Source organism: Anneissia japonica, unplaced genomic scaffold (genome assembly GCF_011630105.1).
Source record: "Anneissia japonica isolate Jap-2015-1 unplaced genomic scaffold, ASM1163010v1 scaffold288042_len218596_cov177, whole genome shotgun sequence".
In the NCBI taxonomy this organism is placed as follows: domain Eukaryota; kingdom Metazoa; phylum Echinodermata; class Crinoidea; order Comatulida; family Comatulidae; genus Anneissia; species Anneissia japonica.
In genome coordinates, this window is record NW_022686336.1 from 15,612 (window position 1) to 27,606 (window position 11,995).

The 11,995-nt window shown below is 34.8% G+C and overlaps 1 protein-coding gene across 1 annotated transcript in view; it reads left to right on the forward strand.

Moving 5' to 3' along the window:
* The window catches only part of LOC117116723 (exosome complex component CSL4-like), a 49,074-nt gene that overhangs the window by 13,775 nt on the left and 23,304 nt on the right, over positions 1 to 11,995 (forward strand). Inside the window, exons 2-3 of the mRNA XM_033260823.1 lie at positions 2,397 to 2,512; positions 5,861 to 5,932. Coding sequence (XP_033116714.1) covers positions 2,397 to 2,512; positions 5,861 to 5,932 — 188 coding nt within the window. The remainder of the gene's footprint in view (positions 1 to 2,396; positions 2,513 to 5,860; positions 5,933 to 11,995) is intronic.

Genomic DNA, 11,995 nt, shown 5'->3' on the forward strand with positions numbered 1-11,995 from the left:
AGACCTAAAATCAAAAGAAATCTCGCTAAATTTCACATGTCTGATGTAGAAACAATCACGAAGCTTCGTAAAATATGCCGACAGCGAATCATTATGATGCTTGTCGCACTGATTGCCTCTAACAACAATGGTGAGCTACCGGCCGGCGGCCCGACTGCGCCTAGCTAGCCTAGGCCTATCTTTCTCGCCAGCTCGACTTCAGCAAGCGAGATAGGAGTTGAATTCGTTTTACTCTCCGAAGGCTAAGGACCATGGAATAATTATAATCTTGTTAATTCGGTACCAGGCCTAGTTTAGTAGTTGATATGTAATTCGGACAACCTACAACTACCCTAGGCCTACTAGTACTACCCTAGGCCTCTAGGCCTAGTCATAATATTCTTCCAAGTTTTCCTGAGATTTCTCATGGTTTGAAAGTGCATGTGTGAAACGAACCAAAAATCTTGGAATATCAAACTTGTTACAACTTGTTAATAGTTGTTAAAAGTTGTAATATTTTCTGCTAGTGTGAAATGGGTATTAGATTAAATCCAACTATAGCAAAGTCAAATTTTATTCAAGTTGTATCACAATAGCAACTTGACTTTGAGAGTTAGGCCTTACGGAGACCGGAACAAATTAGCACGCACTACCAAACGATGTTGACCGCACATTTGTCCTAGTACTTTAGAAGTAAAGGCCTAGGCTACCTAAACTTACCTTGAAAGCAGTATTCTTCAGAGTAGCAATACATTACATTAATTCTTCAGTTATTACAGTATATTTAAATGTTTGCTACTGCTTCTATACCATTCTTTTGAATACAGTATAAAGAGGAATCAGTCAATACTTAAATTAAAGCTTAATCAAATTTATTTTTGATTAACTAACATTTAATAACTGATTTTTGCATGGCCATCGAGCGAACATGTTTTAAATCTGATAAATTCGGTTGGAAAATCCCAAAGACCAAACCAATGCTTACTAGGTGAATGTCTATTACAGTGTACAGTATATATTTCAACACATGTATTAATCATAAGTAAACCAAATGTGTATACGCCGCAACAAAATGGACCGTAAAAAAATTGCACACTACTCATGCATGTGCTTGCTTCTTGCTGCACCGCGAGGAGAGCAAGCGATGCTCTGCAGATAGTTTAATATGACGGGTTATTCCCTATACCCAAATTCCATAAGAAATGTACAGTATTTTACAATTACTATACGTATCTTACAATACAATTTAATTTACTGTATTTAAAAACTAACAAAACTCATATCAATAATTTAGGCCTCCTGCATGATTTTACCTTTGGACATATGTGAGGTCTCACCACAAAATGAGTCTTATGGTTAGAAAATAAAAAACAAGTTTATAGATAGTATATTGCATTTGGGTAGATCACATTAAAAGCTTTAATTTGGTCTGTGAATGGCTACCCTTTGATAAGTAGATCCAGGGATATGAGGTGTATGATTGAGAACCACGTCTTGAGAAAATTGACCTCAAAGATAAACTAGCCTGTAAAAATAATAGGACTAGAATTCAGAATATAGACTGAGAACACTGTTTGATGTAGTTGCAACACGGTTCTCTTACTAATCGGATAATCAACCAATGATAAGAGAACCGTTTCTTTCTCGAAATTCAGAAGGGCCTATTTCTACTGATGAGAAAAAACTGTTTTTATGAACCATTCTTTTTATCAATGGTGTTTTGTTACAGTAGAAATGGGCCAACAAAAGAAAAGGTTCTTTAACGAATGGTACTTTGGCACGGAATGCAAAAGATCAGTTCTTTTGTATGAGGAATGGTTTTTAGCTGCAAGGTACTGTAAATAGTGGCCTAATTTGACCTAAGGTCAACTTAGCCATTAGGCTACTGACTAAGCCTAGTAATAGAATTTTTTTTAGATTTTTGAAAATATTTTTCAATAATTTAGGTCTGATTTTACCTTTGGACATATACTGTACAGTACTTAATTAAAGCTCTTTAATAATGATCAGAAATATTAGACATGTTCCACCTGCTCAGTGGTAGACCTACGATATTATAATTTTATTTATTTGTTATAAAACTTTGTTCTCAACCACACAACAACATGTTCCTTTTAAAGAACAAAACTTTAATTTAACCCTTGTTTTATTTCAATGTCGACATGAGGTATTATTCGGATAGGAGGAATAATTTTTGTCTTGGTAGTCGTTATAGGTAATTTTCTTCTTTATAAATTGCATACTGGGTAATTTTTATGTCATGAGTGTCAGCCTGGTAATCCGATAATCAATCAATGAAATGAGTACTGTTTTTATCATGATTTTCAGTAGAAACACAACTTAAGCAGTTGTTCAACAAGCCATGTGCCAACATACATCATAGTACATCATAGTCATGTTGGTTTATTATTTTATAGGAGAACGACTTGGTAGTACAGAGCAGTATAATTCAGGAGAAGGTACCTTCATCAGACAGGGTTACATTTGCTCCAGTCGTGCAGGCCACAAAATAATCAAACCAGCTGAAAAAAAGGTAAATAGAAGTTAGATACAACCAGTATTGCACTTGCCATCAAATGACATTCATACAGTAATCCACAGTTTCAAACATTTTATTTACATAAATTTCTCATTAATATGTTTTGATTTTTAAACATCTTTTATATTTGTCACTAAATTTGGAATTTTGGAATTAGAAATTGCAGCTTGGGCCCCTAAGCCAGTTAGTCTTAAATGGGCTGCTGTCATTATCCTCCCCCGAAGGAGCGAAGCTGTGGAGAGGCTGTTGTTTTTACCCATGTCGTCGTTGAAATTATAATATATCATATTCGTTTACATTGCAAAAAACAGTAGTTCAATTTGCAGTTGAAATTAAACTTTCTTTCATATTTCTTTAAATTTAAATGAACTTGATTGAATATCCGATTTTACGCAAGTTGCATTGCTGAAAGCGTTTCAAGTTAAATTATAAACAATGATACAGTAGCCTAGTTCTTCTTATGCTGTCGGCGTTGTTGTCGTCGTCGTTGTTGTTGAGCAAATTGTTGTTACCACGATAACTAATGTTTGGTAGGGCCGAATGGTTTCAAACTTAGCAGAATGCAAGATGGTAATAAGAAGACGGAGCCTATTGTTTTTGGTAGGTGTGTGAATATGCTAATTGCTCATTTGCATAATTAATGTCACTAATCAGGAAATGTACAACAAATACCATCACAATTCCCATAAAAGATTTCCAACTTAGTTGCAATCGTAATATATCATATGCATTTACATTTCAAAAAACAGTAATTCAATTTGCAGTTGAAATTAAACTTTCTTTCATATTTTTAAAAAATTAATGAACTTGATTAAATATCGATTTGACACAAATTGTGTTGCTGAAAACGTTTCAAACTAGTCACGATAACGGCCGACACAAGTTGCCTATGCACCTAAGTTTGCCGTCGCCAGTGAAAGTGTGCTGTGCTTTCCTAATTAAGTATACCTAGGCCTATTATGCAGTTTGTTAGGAAATAGTCAGGGGTTCAGCAGCATAAATAATACATAATATGATTTAAATCGGATGATTTCCTGCTGCAACCTGTGGCTGTATTAACCTAGGGCAATGTAGATCTTATGATCAACAATATAGTACACCCACATTGCATCCAATCAAATGAGAACGGACGTACTGACTCGTCTTTTGGTGGGGTTAGCCCGATTGTCTGTCACCTCCTGGCATAGGCATGCCTACACAACAGAATAGCCTACTGTTCAAATTGAAGTTACTTACAGAAGAGACGATCAATCCAAGCTCAAAGACAATCAGACTAAAGAATTGAGATTAGGGGCCTAAAATTTATCGAAATTCGTGGACGGATTTCAAGGCCTAACTTTTGTGCGAATAATATTTATTCGCTGTGCAGGCCTTACCTTACTTGGACCTAGGCCTGTGCCTACTGTAACTATATGGCTAGCCTAAACTAGGTATAGGCTGGTTACCTAGATATATACTATAGGTAGCCTGTAAGTAGATTCATTAATCTACCTGGCCTAGCAGACTACACAGCGTGGTGGGGGCTCTAGGCCTAGGAGGAGTCTTAAATTAAAAAGGAGGGTAGGGGTGATGGGGTATAAAAGTTAAGTTAGGGGGAGGTGGAAGCTTGAAAATGAGGTGATTTTTTTTATTAGGCCTAAAAAAAATGTTATGTTGGCATAACCCGACTGACCCTAAAAAATCGGCTGACCATAGACATTTTTATTTAAATTTCCAGACCTTCATTTAAAAGGAGCGCGATACATACAAGATACAGAGGATTAGTAGAAATAAGTTTTTTTTTTGTTTTTGTTGGTTTTTTTTTAAATTATGGTCCTCTAAAAATGCTCCAATTTGCAATCATGAAAATTTTTAAAATATGACGTAAAATTTGCTGATAATAAAGTTCTTGTTATTACAGTTTGATCCAATTTCTGCCCCTTTCTAACAAAAGAAAGTAATCCACAATTTTTTATTTTATTTTTTTTTACGAAATTGTTTCTGATCAAAATAAGTTTTCCATATAATGTAGTCCGGTTTAGTTATAGTGTACTATTTTACTTTCTAAGAAAAAGAAGCTACTTGGTGTTTACTTCTTTTTGTCAGAAATTATAAGTATAATTTTAGTTTTTGTTTTCTTACAAATAGTATCCACTTGCATTAGAACAGAATGGAGGAACACGAATTTCTGTTAATTTTGTTTCTGATGCAAATCGGACAGATCAATGGATCAATGAAATCATAGCCACATTCCTTTAATTTTTTGGCTATTTCTGCGTATATGGACGCATTTCGCCGAGTTCCATCTAGCCCCTGTTGGATGTTCTCCTCCCCCCAAATATTTATTAAGGCACGGGTCGCACCGTCGGTCCAGTTCATAATTGTAGGCCTACACACGTCCGAGCTTGTCAAAATAAAAGCAAAGAATGACAATCTGCGCTTGTTTTCGCCGTGCATTCTGAGAGAGCGGTAATTACAAAGAAATAATCATAATCTATTATGTAATATTTCAAACGCCCCGCGATACCAGTAAGCATTTTTATCAGTTATTGATTTCTCGGAATCTACTTAGCAACGCTTGAAAATGCAGCGAATAAACTGTCTGGTTAGCCACCCCATCCAGTTGATTAATTACCGCTCGCTATGTTTACGAGAGGTCAAACAATAGCCTGAGGGTGCCAAGTAGGCTTCGCAAGGTCGCGAACCGGCCAAATTTGGCCGGTTCGTCAAGTAGCCTCTTTGCCAGATGGTAATGTAATTACACGCAATTCGACGGCGTTTATACTACACACATAACTTTAGCGGGCTGAGAATGCGGATATTGGTGTGTTGTATAAACGGGCCCAAAGAGAAGCAAAGGCTGATTTATTTTTTCATAATGTGTCATTTAACATTTTCTGACAAAAGTGATCAATTTAAAACCAAAACTTTAAAAATTGTTTTTGTTTTTTGTTTTTTTTAATTTTTTCAAAGTTCTAGTTGTAAAATACCGCATTACTTTGATCGTGTGGCAGCATTTTATCTGGAATTATGGTAAATAACACAAAATGTTAATTATGTGGATTACTTCCTTCTGTCAGAAAGAGGCAGATTTGACTACAATAATCAAAGTGAGGCATTATAAGAGCAGAATTTTAATATTTGCATTTTGAGTAGTGACTTAGAACTGTCTATAGAATGTTTAGTGTTCAATGGAATTTTGTTTTAAAGCCTTGATCTGACAATGCTAAAAGCCTGCCAAGTTTGCTCCTTGAGATGGCGAGGATCGCTTGTTGAAAGGATACGGGCGAACAACAAATTTTCAATAAGTTTTTAGATTAAATATTATTTTAATAGGCTTGAAACTTTGCTTTTCTTTTTCAGCCAAGTATTCATATTTTACTACATCTACAGCAAAATGTTATTCCAGAAGTTAATTCAATAGTGACAGCTAAGGTAAGTGATAAGGCAAAACTTTATTATGCCTGGTTTTATGAACCTGCCAGCAACCGATAATTTCAATTAATACTATTATTCAATTTTTCCTGGAAGTAAAACTATGAAAATTCGAAATTTCAGAAAAAAAAAATTGTTTTTAATATGTCCGCAAGCATAAAATCTTTATTTCTTCCTTCCAATTAACAAGGTATAAAGCTTGATATCAGTCATGCTTCAATGAGTCAGCAAAAGTAACTTAAAAGTTAAAAATAAAAACACAATCACATAAAATGATATAAATTCAATATGATATAGATTAAATAGGATATAGATTTAATCCGTTCCATTGACTTTATATCTATTAATGAATCTTTGAACCTAATGAAAAAAATTGTCAGTGCCAGAAAGTTCCCGACGAGGAGTCGGATTTCCTTTCCCTTGATTTACCTCAGCTCATGTTTGGGGCTGAGATGAGCAAATTTTTTTAATGAACATCTATAAAGATGGTGATCGATCATCTCCCTTAAATTATAGACCTATCTCTCTGCTACCAATCGTTAACAAAATTTAAGAAAAAGATATATATACTAATCTACTTGATAACCTAACAACTCTTGGTGGTTTTAGTGATGTTCAGTGGTTTCAGGCATGGTAGATCTACTGTCTCCGCGTTAGTCACTTTAGTAAATGAATGACTGTATTTTTTTCGATCTTCAAAAAGCATAATTGACTCATTTCCGTTTCAATCTCTTAATCATTTTCATCTAAAGGAATAAACCCAGCCTTATTTTGCATTGTAACTAGTTACCTTAGCAATCGCTGCCAACGTGTGTTGATTGATGGATGTCATTCTGAGTGGGTTCCTACTCTTTCTGGACTTCCACAAGGCTCCATCATCGTCGTCAAATCAAGGAAATTGGTGGTTCATAAGACAGATTTCTTTGTACAATAACTATTTTTAACAGGCATGCAGTACGTACGATTTGTGTACAATCGTCTTGTCTTTCTCACCTATTCATTTCTTAGGCTAGGCCTAGGTAGGAATGACGCTAGCCAGCCAAGGCCTACAACATTGCACAATTGAAGCCACGTGGGCCGCGTAGATCGTAATGCTTATCTAAATCTATTATTTGTCTTCATTTTACAGTATTATAATATTTAAAATGTTGTTTATTATCTAAAAACAACAAAATTCAACATATTGTAGGCCTAATCCTACAGTTCGTTTAAACACAATCACGATCGCATCACATGTGTGGAAAATCCCTGATAGATCATTCTGGGCATGCGCATGGACAGTTTTGAAGCAGTCTGTGATGATACGATCGTAGTTTTTTACGAAAGTGATATTTCCCATGCCAAAGATAACGATAAAACGAACGCTAAACGAAATTTATTCGGCGATTTTTTTTATGTTAAAAAACATATGTATTATACTACATTATTAAATTAATACAAGTACGATCATTCTTTCACCAGCAATATAGTGATTTAATAGAGAAATTAACAAAATCACAATCTGTAGATGACGATGTAAGGTCGAGCGTTCGGAAACATCGTAGTTTATACTATATAGGCCTACTTTAGGTAGTAAAAAATTTCCGAGGCTGCCAACCTCGGAGAATTTAAGGTCGGCAAATTTTTGCCGACCTAATTTTTTCCTAATTTCATGGGCTGCTATACACCTCTAAAAGCTTCAACCAAAAAACCCTTTCAGAATGACATAAACAAAGTGACCTCTTGGGTTTCTGAAAATAATTTAAAATTAAATTAAAGTTCATGTTAATTTCAAAGTCCAAACGTCCTAACTACTCATTTAAACTTAACGATTATTTAATTGACGAGGTTGAGACTTACAAGTATCTCGGATTTGAAATATCTAATGATCTTAGTTGGAAAATCTCATATTGATATTATTAGTAAAAAAATTAAAAAAACTTGTTGGTTATCTGTATAGACAGTTTTTTAATGAATACGATTCTTGTACACTTCTCAAATTATACGTTGCTTTAATACGACCGCATTTAGAATATGCTTGCCAAGTTTTTTGATCCTGAATATTGTAATCATATTAATCAAATAGAATCTGTTCAAAGATTTGCATCTAAAGTTTGTTGTAAAAATCAGGAATATTATATACTGATAGGTGTAGACAAATGAATATTATGACTTTGAAATTCAAATAAAACTAGTATTCTTCACATTACTAGATCTAAAAAGGAGTACCGTCCGATTTACTACTTGAATGGCTCCCCAATTCAATCTGTCCTAAATCACTCGCACTTGGGCGTCACTATTAACCATACCTTAACTTGGGATGACCATGTAAAAAATATTACAGCAAGGGCAAATAGGATGATTGGTTATATTGCAAGTATTGCCGGAGGTACTTCATCAGCGGCTATATTTGCATTATATCAAGCTCTTATTATTCCTATACTTGAATATGGCATTCCCGCTTGGCTTCCCCAAACTTTAAAGTTGACTGATAGAATCGAATCTGTACAGCATAGAGCCACACGTCTAGCATTAAAGCAGAGACGTGGGGACATGGATTATGTTCTTAGATTAGAACAACTGAACTGGCCTCGTTTATCGAGTAGAAGAACTTATCTTTTAATATCATTTGTATGTAAAACACTGATAGGTTCCATTGACTGTAAAAGCATTCGTGAAAATGTATGCGTCAATACTCGACGACAAGAAACTTTAAGCTTCAAGCATCTGTATGCTCGAACTAATTGTCTTCATCACTCTGTAATACATGTTTTTCGCGATTGTGGGGAGAAATTTCCAATGAAATTAAAGACTCATTTCTTGTTAAATAAAATAAAAAATAAATAAATAAAGTTATATAGGCCTATACTGTATTGTAATATATTTTTATGGGTATGTCTTTTTGTGAAGCTGGGTGGCTGAGGACTTTATACTTAATGTAATAGTGATTAGGTCCACTTTGAAAGTCCTGACCGACCACTTGTTTTGTCTGTTTTAATTGGAAATAAAAGAATAAGAATAAGAATAAGAAATCTAGACGTTCAATACTGAAGCTTGAAACCCTGTTCAGGTTTGTTAGAAATTTTCATTTTTTACCTCCTGGCACCTTAGTTGAACCTGGCTGTCGTAGTAGTAGAAATAATCACTTTAACTCATTGGTAGTCCAGAAATGTAGAACTCGAGCTATACCAACCAGTACATACTAACCAGTCATCATTTTCTCATCGACATTAGCCCTGTGGAATAGTCTCCCTAACAATATAATTATTTCTAAATATGTTTATCAGTTTAAAAAATTAGTTTTATCTCATGTTTCATAGTTTGTATTTGTGTGTTTCTATATATTTCAGCTAATCATTATCACTGGCCTTAGTAATTTATTAACAACAGAAACATGGTTAAATAGTACATTTAAGCTGATATAAGGTAGGATCTGAGATAACAGAAGAGACAGTTTCTCCAATGAAATGCACTGAACTTGTACCAATTCTGTTCTTAAACTTGTAAAGTTTGGATATTGCGGTAAATGCATAGAAAACAACTTGCAATATACAGCACTTTGCAACTTTCATGGTGGTGAAGGCAAATTTGTTGTGTTTTCCTATTTATTGATGAATCTACTATTCTTCCATGATTCTACATAGTGTAAATACTTACTTGTGGACTATGATGAACAAGATTACTGGTGTGTTACGTGCTGATTCATTCCTTATAATTTTCCTAGGCATGGTCCTTCCAGTGGTGTAACGATGAGTCATGGTTTCTGGGGGTCAAGAAAGTGTTGGTGGCTCCTTGCATAAAGTAATTATTCTACTTTATGCAAGGACTTTATTTTTCTCTTCTATTTCTATTTTTAGAATTTAAAAAAAAAAAAGGAATTAAAAAAAAAAATACATTGTACTGTAAGAAGTATCCACTACTTGCCAGTGTCATCAAGGGAATATTAGTCCGTAGTTTTCTGGGTAGATTCCCATCCCTAAGAACGCGAAATTGGCCCGATTTTTTTTTGGGTGGGGTGGGGGAATTATACCCAGGGATTCCCTAGGCTTAGTGCAAGAACACAACGAAAATGATGATCGTTTTGCGAGGTGCCAGATGCATTTCAACAATTGCCCTACGATTCAATAGTCGGCGAAGAAATCAGTCTTTACTCGAGCATCAAAATATAAGCTAGGCCAGCCTTAGCCTAAACTTGTTTTCTTGAATGATGTAACAAGTTATTTTCAGCAGCGAATCTCTGTGGGAACATGTGAGTCTTGCTGTGAATTAATGATCCGATCAGCCAACTGGGTGGCTATTGTCTATTTTTAGCTGCAGCAGTTTAACATGCGAGTCTTCACGCTGTGAAATAACAATCCAATCAGCCCACTGAGCGCGTTTTTTCACGGACGGACCGTGGTGTTATCTATTTTTAGCCGCAGTTAGCGAGCTGTTTATTTTTAGCGACAGTAAACAACAAAATAATTTATAAGGATGGGCTCTGCATTCAACTTTATGGCAACCGATGTCTGTTCTAAGCAATTGGAAGAGTTTCAAGTTGGCAGAATTCGGAGACAATTCATTTATTTTTTGTGAGCATTTGTTAAATTTACCAACTTTAGCCTAGGCCTACTCACCCAAATACACCCTCAAACCCTGGGACTTTACCCAGGGAAATTCTTGTACGCGAAGTCGGGGTGGGATTATACTCGGTGGAACTACTGTAATATTTCATAGCAGTAGTGACTGAGAGAGTTTACTCTATTGAAAAAAATAAGACCAAGCATCGAGCTAGCATGACATGCTTTAATAACACACAAGCTGAAAATTTTGAACAGAGATATTAAGTGTCATTCGTCTAATGAATATTTGTGTTGGTTGTGACGTAAATAAACAGTACATTTGAAATTAAGTAACTCTTTTATTTAAAGCAACTGTACAGGAATTAGGATATATAATTATCATCTTACAATTGTTTGGGGTGGGGGCATATCGGGGTGGGGCTGCCATATTGAATTTAAAATGGCTGCCATTTAAAATGGTCGCACTTTAATAAGAACATGTATTTAATTATTATTTATACTGAACAAATGTCTTATGAAAAAGATATACACATTTGGTTAATTAAATATACAAACTGCAGCAAATAAGTGATTTTAATGGCCGCCATCTTGAAACCCAATATGGCCACCATATGACATTAATACAAATGGTATCATCGGATCTATTGACCATGATAATATACAGCTTGCCACCAAAATCAGGTTCATATGTGGTCTAAAAATGGAGTTACTGTCAGTTTTATGTTTCAAAATGGCTGCCATTTTGGATTTCAAAATGGTGGCCATAAAATGGTCGGGAAAAAATGGCACCCAATTGGAATGTATTCTACTGGCCTTAAGGATTCTAAATTTGCCAAGAACTTTCTTTGAGCATTAAAATCTCACGGATCTCATATTTGGAACATTAGGGACCCTACTACTTACTGTAGGGTGTGCAGACTAAACACTCCTAACAAGCCCCTTCTCCATTCCCACCCTTCACTAGGCTAGGCAATCTAGCATTTGAAGTCAACAAATTGCAAACAAAGGTTTTTCCTTTTTAATAAAATACATGTAATGAGGGAATGAACCTGACCTATTGTGCAAATTATTCAAGTTTATGTTTCATTTTATTATATTTTTTTATTAAAGGGGATTAATATCTAAAACCATATCTTCACCACATGTCCCGTTGCTGTGTATACAAAATTATTACGGATGAATATATAGTTCCCATATCTTGGAAACTGTTGGTCTGTGGGAGTTTCCTTTTTTCACACTTTTTAGAAGTTGCATGTTTCTATTTGCTCTAATGTTATTATGAATGTATTAGTTTTTAGTGTAAGTGTACGATGAGATGATAAAAATACACCACACTAATTTATATGTAGACTGTACAATTTATTCCAAGTGTAAAGCGTATTTACAAAAACACTTGAGAAACAAGTTGATGATATATACAAATTGATAGAAAGCGAAAGTAATGTGTACTCAGGAAGGACAAACTGAGGAGTGTCTGTAAAAGTACAAATGTATGTGATATAGCATCACCTTTCATACCATC